We start from the raw sequence: 14,594 nt of genomic DNA on the forward strand, positions 1-14,594 counted from the left end.
ACACATCTGCATCACATCTCGAAGAACCAGTTAAAGTAAATAACCATTTCTTCTTCTTCGAGTAGATGCAAACGTGTATTCTATTTAGGTGACTCACAAGCAGTACCTCCCCCAGGACACAGGGCTCAGAGCCTACTTAAACAAGGACTGCAGGACCACTCCATCAAAGGGTGCATCCACCCTGGAATATGCAGTTATGGCACAATGGTTTGTGAATGTATGAATCAATGACTATGTAGCAGCCCTGCAAATGTCCAATATGGAAATGTCACTGAGGAATGCTATGGATATTGCTTGCGCCCTTGTACAAAGAGCTTGCACTCACTGAGGGAGCTTACCCAGAGCTATTTCATATGCAGTCTTGATGCAGGATGTTATCCATTTGGAGATAGTCTGTGAAAAGACTGTTTGACCCTTCATGCGATCTGCATATGACACAAACAAACGAGGCAAAGCACAAAACAGTTTAGTCCAGTCCAGTCCAGACATCGTCTGACTTCTAAGGTACAGAGATACCACTCCTCTGGAGATGAATGCGGCTTAGGAAAGAACACAGGTACCGCATGGTTCCAATTAAACTGAGAAATCACTTTAGAAATTTTTTTTGGATGCAGTTATAAGGTCACTTTGTCTTTGGAGAATTGTGTATAAGGACGCTCTGCCATCAGAGCCTGCAACTCACACGCTCTCCTTGCAGATGTTATCAGTAACAGGAATGCAGTTTTCTGACACAAAAGCGGAAAGGGACAAGATGCCAGGGGCTTCAATGGAGGTTCCATTAAGACCGTTAGGACTGAGTTAAAGCCTCACAAAGGAACAAGCTCTCAAACCGGGGGATGTAGATGAAGGAGTCCTTTTAAGAATCTTGCTACCATGGCACTGCAGAAGATTGACCTTTTTGGAATGGGGAGATGAAGTTCCAATAAATACTGCCAAATGCACTTCCAGTGAATTAAACACAAGCATCAACACCTGAAGGTGCAGCAGGTAATCCAAACTGTCCTGGATAGAGACCAGTGTCGGTTGGATTCCATGGGCTATTGACCACACCAAAAATCACTTTCATTTAGCTGAAAAGGGACATCCTGGTGGAGGGTTTTCCATTGATAAAGAGAACTTGTTGGACAGCCACTGAACACAGTTCTTCCTCCTCATTCAGCCAGGCAGCAGCCACGCTGGGAGATACAAGGAGTGAGTGCAAGGATCCAAGGATGACCTGAGGGATGATTGGGACCAGTGGAAAGGCATAGAGAAGAGCCCTCTGCCAGCTGAGGTGGAAAGCATTGGACAGGGAGCCTGGACTGATGCCCCCCGACAGCAGAATAGATGACATTTCCTGTTGTCCCTTGTAGCAAACAGGTCGATCGTTGGGATGCCCCAAGCTGTAAAGATGACCCAAAGGACACTTGTCTTCAGGGACCATTTGTGACTCAGGGAAAAATAGCTGCTGAGATGGGCTGTGAGATGATTATGAACCTTGGATAAGTGAATAGCTTTCAGAGTTACGGTCTCCTCAATGCAGAACTGCCAAAACCTGACTGTCTCTAGGCAGAGCAATCTGAAGTGTGCTTCCCCTTGTTTGTTCACATAATACAACATGGTGGTAGTGTCGGTAAGTATGTGAACCACTGAGTCTCTGATATGGTCCTGAAAAGTGTGACATGCATTGTAGATGGCCTGAAGCTCCAGCATATTGATATGGAGTAAGGCCTCCTGCTCCTACTACAGTCCCTTCACTTTCAGTGACCCTAAGTGTGCCCCCCAACCCATCGGGGAGGCATCAGTAACAATTGACCTGGTTGGCGAGGACCAGACAAAGGAAATATGTTGCCAAATGTTCTCTGGATGCATTCACCGCTGCAAGGAGTTCAGGGAGACAGATGAACCAGTCTGTCTAGAGGGTGAAGCGTAGAATGGTAAATCATCTTGAGCCACATTTGAAGGGGGAGAACGCACAACCTTGCAAACTGGACCACCTGCATGCAAGTGGACATGTGGCCCACAAGCCTCAGACACATCTGAACTGTCATGGAAAGCTGAGACTGCAGACTGAGGCAAAGACGGTGAATAGTCTGAAAACAGTCAGTCAGCAGAAATGCTTTCAATGTTGTGGAATCTAACAGGGTCCCATTGAATTCGATTTTCTGAGTGGGAGCCAAGGTTGACTTCCCAGTGTTTAGGCTGAGACCCAGATGCTTGAGCAAGAGCAGTGTGGTGCCAGTGTGAGCAAGAACTTCCTCTCTAGATCTGCCCCTCAGTAACCAGTTATCCAGATAAAGGAAGATGTGAATTCCTTTCTTCCTGAGATATGCCATAACAATGATCATGCATTTGGTTAAAACCCGAGGGGCAGAAGAGAGGCCAAATGGAAGCACTGTGTACTGAAAGTGGCATTCTGCCACAACAAATTGAAGAAACTTTCTGTGGCTTTCATCACCACATGAAAGTACGCATCCTGAAAGTCCAGAGCAACAAACCAGTTGTTCTGCGACAACAGACGGAGACTAATCAACAGAGTGACTATTTGGAACCTCACAGATCTGATACATTTGTTGAGGCTTGCGAAGGTCAAGGATGGGTCTTACCCCTCCCTTGGATCAGGGTACCAGGAAGTGCCAGGAGTAGAAGCCATGACCCAGTGTTCCAGCAGAACCTCTTCCACCACTTCCAAAGCCAGCAGAGAGCAGACCTGCTTGAGAAGAAGCATCTCATGAGAGGGGTCCCTGAAGAAGGATGGGTGGAGAGGAACTGCATGGCATAACCTGATCTGAAGGTGCTTAGGAACCAGCTGTTGGTGGTGATCAAGTCCCAAGCATTGTGAAAGTGGGCCAGCCTGTCCCCAAAGTCAGGGGAGATGAGGAGAGAGGAGCAATGACTGGAACAGTGCTTTGGAGCAAGGAGTCAAAATGGGTGCTTGTAGGACAGTGTGTGGATTGGTTCAATCTCAAGCCTGACTGCTTTCTCCTATGAGATCTATCCCTCTTTCTGGGGTAGTCCCATTGCCTTGGATGAGGGAAAGGCTGGCCAAACATGCACTGCAGACGATACTGCTGCTGGTGTTGCTTTTGAACGCCGTAGTGGTGTTTCTGCACCATCAGAGTGTATACTCCTCACATGACTGCAGGGTAGCCCTGGAGTCTTTGAAGGAGTGCAGCATCTTGTTAGTTTTGTCCAAAAACAGGGTTTGGCTGTTGAAGGACAAATTTTCAATGGCTTGCTGGACATCAGTGGCAATGCCCAAATTCTGCAGCCAAAAAGCCCTCCTCTGGGTGACCTCAGAGGCCATCATCCTGACTGAGGTGTCTGCAATGTCTAGCGTGGACTGCAAGGACGTTTTAGGTACCAAGCAGCCCTCAGTGACAAATACCCAAAATTCCTCTCATGAGGCCTTGGGCAGCTGGTCTGCGAACTCTGACATAGCTGTCCAGTTAATGAAATCGTATTTGGACAGCAGAGCTTACTGGTTAGCAATCCGCACCTGTAAGGAAGAGGTGTAAATATTCTTTCCCATGAGGGCCAATCATTTAGAGTCCCTATCTTTGGGTGTGGACTTAAACCTGCCCTGCCGGGCTCTCTCATTCACTGTAGTTACAAGGGAATTGGGGGTAGATGGGAGTAAAACCCTTCAAAAATCCCTGCAGAGGAACAAAATAGCACTTTTCAATTCGCTCAGCTGCAGGCAGTACCAAAGCCAGTATGCTCCATAGAGCCGTAGTCAATTCAGGGAGCACATCACTGATAGGGAGGGGGACTCTCCCAGGAGCAGATGGCTGCAAGATATCCACTAATTTGTGCAAGAGAACATCACTGGGATACTGAGGGAAGCAGCTACACACTGCAGAAGGTCTTGGTACATCTTAAAATTCTCTGGTACCGAAGGGAAGGATGAGCCAGGCAGCACAGAATTGTCTGGAGACAAAGACAAGGCCCTTAATTGAGTGAAAGGAAGATACTTTTCCAGTGCGGACAGAAGGACCCCCGGTGCCTGTGGCATATTGACGGTCACCACTGCAGACCTGGCTGGCGATCTCACCTTCAAGCGAGACAAAGAGTGGGACCTTCGTGACTGAAGAGCATCTGACGGATTCTATAGAGGCCACTGACATGGATAAGGCATTGGTGACCAGTAGGCACCTGGCCAGGGGATGCTGGTCAGGCACTGGAGAGTAGGAGGATGACAACCCCAACTCAGACGCTGAGGAATCTCGGGATCCAGGAGATAAAGACAGAATGAGACCAGAGGGAGTGAGTAACTGGTATGACTCATCATTCGCCCAGAATGAGGCAGGAAGCAGTGCTTCCAAGGGAAGCAGTACCATTGGTACCAAGCATGCTGGTGCCGGAAGCAGTGTCAGTCCCAAAGTCAACAGCGGTACCAGAGTATCTGGCAATACCAACGTTAAGAGCAGTGAAAGCCGCCACCGAAGCATTTGCAGTGCCAACAAGATTCCCAATACAGAGGTCCCCTGTACTGATCCTGGTACCGGCCCTGCTTCCCCGATCTGTGGAAGGGGAACATGGGGGTGCAATGCCAAAAGACCCAAGGCTTCAGCAGCTCGTTCAATCGGCAGGGCTATAGATGATGCGACCCTGGCAAAGTCATGGACCAAAGTAGAGGTTGAGAACAAGAGGCAGAGAAGGTCTGTAGCTGCCTGGTATACCACCGACATGGAAACAGTCAGTACCAGCATCTCTCTCGTCAGTACTGGACTCAATGCACACGTGGAGGACGGAAACACAGTCAACGGAACAGGGTTTCTAACCTCTATACTCAGTACCAGGGAAGCGTTAGACTTACCCACGCCATCCCATGTGCTTGCACCAACTCCCTGTCAGTCCACACTTTTTCTGGAGGAGGTGGAAGAGTCACACTGAGATCTGGAGCAGTCCTGACTGGTCTTATGCAACCTTTTCCTCGGTGCAGTCAATGAGGAATGGCTCCTCCATTTCTTCAGAGAGGTGCCTGCTCCAGAACATGAAGCAGTAGCAGTCTCGGAGCCTGAGGGCAGTCTCTCACCCAATGAGGGCCTCTGTAATGAAGTAGACTGCATGGCCTGTTCAAACAGGTGCTGCTTCAGGCAAAGGTCCCAAGCCACTTGAGTCCATTTCTTAAATGATCTGCAGATCGTACAATGCTTCTTGATGTGGGCATTGCCAAAACAGAGCAAGCACCACGTGTGGGGATTGCTGCTGGGGATCGCTCCCCCAAATGAAGGACAATGTTTAAACCCTTGTGAGGGCATCACCAAGGAAACAAACTACTACAATTAACACTAACTGTACTACTAACCATATACAAGGGAAAAAAACTAAAATAGTTGAGAGGTTATGAAGTTAATACCACATAGAGCTCTGACTCTAGCTATGGGTGGTAAGAAGGAACTGAGGGAAGGTCAGGACGGCACCACCTCATGTAGCTAGGGGAAGGGCTACAACAATGCAGCGTGAGTGACGTCCCTCTATAGGTACTGCTAGGCAAATTTCTACAGCTTTGGTGCGCTGGGCGTGCACTCATCTAAGTGCAATATATGTCTGTATCTACTAAAAGAAGAACCACAGTTACCAGCTGAGTAACCATTTTTTTCCTTCTCTGAGTATAAGTCTGTGGAGCTCCTGGAGCTCATTCTAGGTGACTGATAAGCAGTGCCCCATCTGTAAGGTGGGACTGAAGAATCGTAACTGCCACTAACTAAAGAGTGATTGTAACACTTCCCTACCAAATTTGGCATCTGATCTTGCTGCCAAGTCCAGGGAGTAGGGTTTAATAACCGTAAGGGGAACATTGTGTAAGGAGCATCAGCTGTGAGAGCTTGGAGTTTGCTGACCTTCTGGCTGACATAGTGGTGACCAAAAAGACCGTCTTGAGAGTAAGGTGGTGTAAAGAGCAGTTCAAGACAGGCTCAAAGGGGAACTCCTGTAGGCTTGAAAGGATAGTATCCTATGCCAGAGGGGGTTCCTTTACTGGTAGTTAAGTACAGAGTAACCCCTTTAAAAATCTGAATGCAGTGGGGGGGAACATGACTGAGTGGGGGTGGTAGCATGATGAAATCATCGCAAGGTGGACCTTAATGGAAATGACTGAAAGTACAGAGTGTTTCAAATGCAGAATATAATCCAGGATTTTAGGTACAGGGGCCTACAATAGGTCAGGTGTTGGGTTGCCCAAACTGAAAATTATTTCCACTTTGAGTAAGTTTTCCTTGTGGGCAGCTTTCTGCTTTGCAGTAGGATTTCTAATATCTCTAGTGAACAGTCTCTGTCAGTAGCATTCAACCTGCTAGCATCCAGGCTATCAGCTGTAGCAATTTCAGGTCTGGGTGAAGTACCTGACCTAGGTTCTGTGACACTACGACTGGACAGTCTGGAAGCACTATTGGAGCTTCAGTTGATATTTCGAGGAGGTCTATTACCCAGAACTGTCTTGGCCAAGTTTGGAGTTATCGGGATTCAAGTGGCTGCCCCATGTCTGATTTTTCATATTAACCTGGGTGTCACTGTGCCTCAGTGGGTCACAACTGAGAATACCAAATTCAGGACAAACTGCCGAGAAATAGGGCAGATATACCCTAAAACTGGTGGTTATTTTCCCATAAGATATACCAGACCAGCAACAAAAGTAAAATTCTATTTCACCACACTGGCTAACAAAAAGTCAGAAAAGCGGTTTCCTTAGGTATTCCAGTCCTTATATCACCACCAAAAACACTAGGCTTAATGATGATTTATTAAAATGATGATGGTTATTTAAAAACCAATTTAATCAACCAAAGGGTTCTTCTGATCCCAAAGGACCAGCCTCATACCCAGGTCAATATATAACTCAGATCTTACCCAATAATTACGCTGTTGCCAATCCTTTAGTATCTAATATCTAAAGGTTTAATTATAGAAAGAAAGAACGGTGAGAGTTAAAATTGGTTAAAGGAATCAAATACATACAATAAATGCAAAGTTCTTGGATCAGGCTTATAGCAGTGATGGAATAAACTGCTGGCTTGTTAAGTCTCTGGTTGCTTCAAATCATTGGAAGGTCCTCAGTCCTTTGGATAGAATGCTCCCATTAGTATAAGTTCATAGTCCAGAGGCTTGAGCAGGAAAGAGGCAAAATGGAGGTATTTCCAGGGCCTTTTATAGCTTCTGCCATGTGGAGGGAAACCCACTGTTTCAAACAAACCCCTCCACACAGCTTGTGGAAAAATACAGGTAACAAGATGGAGTTTAATGTCACATGGTCTCGTCACATGCCCTAGCATGCTCTGCTGAGTTATAGCAGAGGCCATTACCCATACTCTAGCTAGAACACAGGAAAGTCCATTAGGTGTAGATAGGTGTCTTTCATGGTCCATTGTGAGTTAAATGTTCCTTGATGGGCCATTCAACTTGGACAGTCCCTTTACAATGTGCTGGCTAAATACCTTGTGGGTGATACCACAGGAGCAAACACATTTGAAATACAGGTACATAGTTAACATTCATAACTTTAGATATACAAATGATGCATGCATACAAATAGGATAATCATATCCAGCAAATCATAACTCTTTCATAGACACTACAGTGGTAGCAACAATGATCTACATAGTCATAATTTAATCAGATAACTTCACACTGGGTATCAGTGGGATCGGTGGAAATGTGTATGCAAGACCTTGATTGCACAGTATGAGATAGGTGTCTTTCAAGGATCCTGGGCTCATGCCTCCACTGAAGCAAAAGACACTGTGTTCGCTTTTGTGGCAAACATGTCTATAGTGGGGTTTCCCCATCAGTGAAATACTGCATATATGCCAACCTTGCTCTGAGACTTTTTGGGACATTAGGGAGGTTGCTTGGACCTCTCTCCCCCTTTCCCTCTCTTCTCAGAAACTGGGACCTCTCTCTCCTCATCCGCTCCTCTCCCTGTGGAGAAACTGGGACCTCTCCCTTCTCCCCTCCCATCATCTCCCTGTCTGTGGCCAAGAGGGGACAGAGTTGACCCCCGGCATTGTTTCCTCTAATTTTTTAAGTGCATGTGCAGAATGAATTTTGTTATGTGCACCAATATGGAGGTGATGTGTGGCGGGGGTTTGGCCAAGGGGTTCGGAGGGTGGGACAGGGCTCAGGGCTGGGGCAGAGGGTTGGGGTGCGGGCTCTGGGGTGGGGCCGGGGATGAGGAGTTCAGGGTGCAATCTGCCCCAGGTCCAGGGACAGAGGACTCTCCCAGCCTTCTCCCTGCTGGCAGCACGGAGCTCTGGGGGCGGAGGGGGGGGGAAGGTCCGTCCCCTCTCTCCCTGCTGGCAGCACAGAGCTCTGGGGGAGGTGCCCGAGGCAGCCCTGCACGCTCCAACTTGCTCCTCTCTCCAGTCCCCGCCCATGTCCTACCTCTCTCCTCTCGAGGTCCCTGTGGCTGCATGGCCCTTTATAGCCTGCTGCGTGGCCACGCAGCTTAGAGGGATCTTAGCCCCTGGGCCACACCCTCATTGTGTCCTTGAGCCCCATCCCCCAAAGAGAAAGAAGGGGAGGATTGGCCCTAGGAAAGCTGCCCTCCTATGAAGTTTAGGGCTTGGTCAGTCCCAGGCCTGGACATCCTTCCCAAAATGATCCTCCTTCTCTTCTACTTCTTCTCTTACATTCCTTCTCCTCCTCCACTGCTGCCTTCATTTGCCCCTCTGGCTTCTCCTTCCTCACAGACTGTGCAGAAGGCAAGCCGCGGCAACTGTCAGTGAGGTCAGGGGAGCTGGATTCACTGCCCAAGCTGCATGTTGAGCTCCAGCTATCCTGTGTAGACCCTGCTGGTGCGCTCTACATACCTAGCATCGTAGTTCAGGGCAACCGCACCTGTATTCCCCTTTTCTGGTCCCCTGAGGGCACCCATTCTAGGCTCCTGGTTCCTCAACCATCACTTCTCTTGGACAGACACCTGCACCTCTCTCCCTCCCGACTGGGGTTTTTCCAGGCTGCACAGTTCCCTGGGTACATTGTGATAGCCCCAGCAAGCCAGATTGACCAACCAGGCCAGTCTGTGCTTTATTTTCTAGGTTTAAGCCTGAATTTAGGGTAATTGATAGCAGTTATTAGTTACCACACAGCTCTTTATAAGTCAGCATATTATTCTTAAAGTGAAAGCATTACAGAAAAAACATATTAAAGCAATAAAAGAACCTACAAACATGCTAAAAAGCTTACTAGAGATCACTCCAACTCCAACAAGAGCTCTTGTAGGAGTCTGTCCTTCAAACTCCACAAAGGGGTTTCCCTGTGGTTACAAGTTCATAACAGCCTTAGCTCAGAACAAGCATCCCCATGAATAGCTTGGGCCTTTGATCTTCAGATTCCGGGAACAGATAATTAGTACACAGTAGTCCTCCCCTCCGGAAGTAGCTTCAAAAGGCTGGGATTCTGCATAACCAGAGGCAGGAAATTTGCATTCACCTCCCCCTACAGATGTTACACACAATCCCAGCTCATAATAATGAATATAAGGCATTCATTTAATACAATGGACCCCAAAGCTACTTAAACTTAATTCAATAAGGTCTCTAATGGATATGGCAGGAATTGCCTTCTCTGTCACACCTACAGTGCATTAACAGTCCATCAGGGTCCACACGGGGCAGTCAGAACACAATATGCAGCCTGTGGTCTGGACAGTGAATCCACCAGCACCACAACACATTCAAAATTGCCGCAGCTTGCCTCCCATCAGACCCTCACTGTGTACTCTGTGCACGTGCCATAGGGATGGTGGAGAAAAATGCTCCCTGTGGCCGAGGTGCTATTTGCTGAGTTTGTCGGAACTGAGTGGTTGAGAGTGACAAACAGATATTTGTACATAGGCGTATAATGTGTGTGCTTGCAAAATTAGTAGATTTAAGCCTGAATTAGTAATTTTGTAATTACATATAAAAATCAGGAGGATTATGGAAAATTAGGGAGGGTTGGCATCTCTGATATTGGCATGATACTATTCAGGGTTGATGACAGATTGTCTACTTACAAAGTCTGCTAAATCATAGTTGGCTCCTGTGAGATGGAGATTTATTGGGGTTATCCCATGTTTTTGACATCATGTCCACAACTTGATTCTGTCCTGGCAAAGGGGTGGTGAGCGGGCACCTACTTATTTATTTACATAAAACATTTCAGATGTGTTGTCCGTGAGATCCTGCATAGCAGAATTCTTTAAAACAGGAAGGAATGCTATGCAAATTAATCTGATCGCTTGTAATTCTAGAATATTTATGTGTAGGATATTGTTCTTTTGAACCCAAGTTCCTTGTATTTGGAGGCTGTCCAGGGGTATGTCCCAACCTGTTGCTGATGGATCTGTATCAGTGTCTTTTAAGGAGGTGGTGTAGAGAAGAGGACCCCATTCTGAGCATTCTTGGGTTGGACCAACAATTCAATGATGACAGAATGTGAGTGGGAATCACAATGTGCATGCTCATTTGATGATCCAAGGAGTGAAACACGAACCTTAGCCAATCTTGTATTGTATGTAGATGAAGTTTGGCTACTGGTGTCACATACATGCATACTGACACGTGATTTAGGAGTCTGAGGCAGGTTCTTATTGTGGTTGGTGGATTCATTTTGATGCTGGTGGTCATCATCTAGTGAGGGTGAAATCTGTCTGCAGAAAGGTATGTGTAACAAGGCAGGTCCTCCTGGAGTGTCCCCTCATGGCTAGAGGTGCCACAGCCTCAGTATCTCCAATATACAGGTCTTCATAAACTCCATCTTCATTTTTCTGTTCAATAATGCCTTTGCTATGGGCTAATTTATTAACATAAATGCTTCAAAATAACCCCCCCAACGTATAGTCCTTCATCATAATACAAAAGCCAGGCTCTTCTTCAGTCTCCCTTTTTTAATCAGATTGGCGGGTACCAAGATTTCTCCCTGGTGTACCTTAGCCAAACTCAAAGCCCAAATGAAAAGTGCAAAATAAACAGAGTCTGCCTGCCTTGCATTTAACAAAAATGAAAAAGTAACCAAGGTCTGCCCACGCTGGGCTTATGTTCTTAGTCCTTCCTGGGTTCTCCCACCATATCAAAATTATTCTCTTGGACTTCCTTCTCCCTGAAAGAGACAAGCTCAAAGATGTCAGCCGGCAAACTTCCCTCCACTGCTGTCCTGGTTCTGAGCTTTCTAGACTCTGAAGATCTACATTTTTCCTGGGTTCTTCCCAGCTCCCTGTTACTTGTCTGGAACACCAGCCCACATAATTGTTTACCTGGATATTCCTTCTCCGTTGGTTCAAAAGAGGTCAGCGGGCAAACTTCCTCTGCTGCTGTCCTGGCCCTGAGTTTTTACCAACTCTCTTCCCGCAACAGCTCTCCACTATTGCTCTCTGGAGAAATTCCAGCAGCTTGCTGTCTCTTGGGACCTTCCACCAAATCCAAGCTGCCCCTTCTTGTCTCCCCCTTCCCAATTGCTGCCTGACCCTTTATATATGCCGGGTGTCTTCTCTTCAGTCCCATTAGAAGGCAATTTACCAGGCACAGGTCGATGGGCCTGCTCCCTCTTAAAGGAGCCAGTCCCCCTATGACAGTATGTTTTTGTCAGTTTGGAGTTGATTAAGGCTTCTGTAAACTCTATTGTCTATAATGGGTTGAGGGAGGATTTTTTGTAATTCATCATGAGGCCCAGCTGTCTGAAGAAGTGAAAGACATGGTTCAGGGCTCTGGCAACTTCCTGATGAGACTTGCCTTTGATCAGCCAATTGTCAAGATATGGACAGACATGAATGGCATGTCTCCTCAGATAGGCCACCACAACAGGTAGATATTTTATGAAGACTCTCGGTGCTGTGGACAGGCTGAATAATACAATCTTATATTGGTAATGACTGGGTTTTACTGTATATCTTTACTGAATATCAAAGATAATTCCTGTGGGTTGGATGGATTGCAATATAGAAGTACATGTCTTGAAGGTCAAGAGCCACAAACCAGTCTCCAGCCTGAAGAGAAGGGATGATGGAGAATGTTACCATTCTGAATCTTAGACGGTGTATATATTTGTTCACTCTTTTCAGATCTAGGATAGGATGAAGACCCCCTTTTTTCTTTGAAAGTTAGGTGTTGCATGACAGCTAATACGGGCACTGCCTAGCTGTGACTTAGAAGTGACCGGTCCCATTTTAGATGTTAAAGCCCTTTTTTCAAGGTCTGAAATTTCTCTCACTGAGATCTCAAGAAGATAAAACTTTAACCAAGTTTCCCTGGATTTCCTTGTTCTGATAAAAAAAAGAATGGCAAACTGAACAGTGATCTGGCACATGGTTCTTGTTAAGACAAAAAAGGTAGTGGTTATTTATGGCTGACTGTAAGAGGAATGAGTCCATCACAAGAAGCCCAAAGGCTTAGAATCTGCCACTGTAGGTTATAATATTGGTGCAAAGCGCCAGAGAAAAATTAAATGTTTAAAAAAAATTAAAGAAAAAAGATGATTTGATTGGGAAATTAACCATAACTGACTAACTAGATGACAAATATCAAAGGAGAAGAAATTTCCACTAAGTGGTAGCAGCAGACATTGCTTGTTTTGTCTCACTGCAATGGACAACAAGAAGGAACTGAGGGGCAATCACGGCCACTCTGCACTTGGATGGCGGTGAGGGGCGCAAGACCATGCAGGTGCAAGAGTGGCCCAAAGAACACTGTTGTTCAAAGATTCTAATCTTGTGCAAAAGTCACATGCACTTAGAGTGGGATCCACATGGACACACACTCGAAGACACTGTATTCCCCTGCCTTGCATGAAATGACAGTTAGGCAACGTAGGGAAGAACAGACACAATGGCCATCAAATGACATTTGTCTAAAACAGCTACATGAAAATCAATATATAAACAGTGACTCCTCTTCTCTAGTGGGTTCTATCATAAATGCTCCCTACCAAGCGTAATAATAGGAAGCAAAAAAAATAATTTGACAAACTTTATCAAAAAGTAAATATTTACGAAAGAGTCTTCCCTCGTAAATTTTACTCTTTGGGGGTTTTCTTAAATGTTTGTCTTGATATACATTAAAACCTTTCCCCAATCTAGAATATAAAGAAGACCCTCATCTACATAACATAAGACATATAGGGACTTTAATGTTAAAAAGACATACGAAAGTAAAATTTCAGTGGTAATTTACCCATGTCTGAAAATGAGGCAACTAAATCACTACATGCTGTGCTGAAAATTTGCCTGATAGCATCAGTGGTCCTTGGAGCACAACAGAGAACAGTTTAGTAGCCACTACAAATTAAATTGAAATAATAATGTAACAGCTGTTGAAATAGTTCAAAAACTCCCATTCTCCTCCTAGAAAAGCTACTATAATAGCATTAAAACATACTGTTAAATATTTCCAATCTGTTATCTATAACTAAGTGGCACATGGCCAAACTTACCTTCCAGACCAAATCCAAGTGTCTAAATTCAGACAATGCAAATCATTCATTCTAGTTTGCTAAAACAAAACAACAAACAAAAAAACGCTCAAAAACAGGTGTTTAAATTAGGCATGTGATAAAGTAGAGTATTTCAGAGATCTTCCTAGATATTATGTATTTAAGTAACATTCTATTAAAAGAAATTTGTACCCATGTAGCTCAGCACAACAGTCTGAAAAATCCCCAGATCAGAAGAGAGGGTTACTCACTCTGTGCAGTAACTGAGGTTCTTTGAGATGTGTGTCCCTGTGGATGCTCCACTTTATGTGAGTCTGCTTCCCTGTGCCTGTGATTGGAGATTTTCAGTAGCAGTGCCCACTTGGACCGCACATGCGCTCCCCCACCTCGTGCTGCTTTTGGAGATTATATAGTGCTGTGTGGCCAAACCAGTTTCTTTTCTACCGCATAGTCCATGTCTGAACTCCGAAGTAATGGGGAGGAGGGTGAGTAGTGGAACACCCATAGGAGGACACATCTTGAAGAACCTCCGTTACTGCACAGGGTGAATACCCCTTTCTTCTTTAAGTAGTGTCCCATATGGGTGCTCCACTTTAGGTGACTGGAGAGCAGTGCCCCTTGTTGGAAGGATGGGGCTTCGGAGTTGGATTCATGAGCGATGATAAGACAGTCAGTCATAAGAGAGCATCCGATGTTAAGTCCTGCACAATTGCATAGTGCTCTGTGACTGTATGGGCTGATGCCCAGATGGCTACTTTACAAATTTCTGTAATTGGTACATTGTTCAGGAAGGCTATAGAGGTGGAGATTGATCTCATGGAGCGTGTTCGAGTTCCTGGGCAGGGGGAGGGTTTGCAAATCATATTGACTATAGTAGAGGTGAATGCAACCGGAAATCCATTTTGAAAGCCTTTGTTTAGATATAGCTGAACCTTTTGATCTTTCAGTAATAGAAAGGAATAATTCTGGCATATAAGTCTAGCATGTGGAGCATGGCCTCCCTTTTATTCCCATGTGGCTTGGGGAAGAATGATGGGAGGTAAATAGCCTAATTCAGGTGGAGTGAGGAAGGTATTTTAGGTAGGAACTTTGGATGTGATCATAATGTATCTTTATCTTTGAAGAAAATTGTATATAGCGGGTACATCATGGGAGCCACTATTTCCCCCACTCTTCAAGCGGATGTGATGGCTATGAGAAAGGTTGTC

General features: G+C 45.6%; 1 protein-coding gene across 1 annotated transcript in view; it reads right to left on the minus strand.

Moving 5' to 3' along the window:
- KLHDC1 (kelch domain containing 1) overlaps nt 1-14,594 on the minus strand; it is a 68,287-nt gene that overhangs the window by 11,808 nt on the left and 41,885 nt on the right. The window contains exon 8 of the mRNA XM_074956565.1: nt 13,387-13,445. Within this exon, the coding sequence (XP_074812666.1) occupies nt 13,387-13,445 (59 nt within the window). The remainder of the gene's footprint in view (nt 1-13,386; nt 13,446-14,594) is intronic.

The sequence above is a fragment of the Natator depressus genome, chromosome 6 (genome assembly GCF_965152275.1).
Source record: "Natator depressus isolate rNatDep1 chromosome 6, rNatDep2.hap1, whole genome shotgun sequence".
Classification (NCBI taxonomy): Eukaryota; Metazoa; Chordata; order Testudines; family Cheloniidae; genus Natator; species Natator depressus.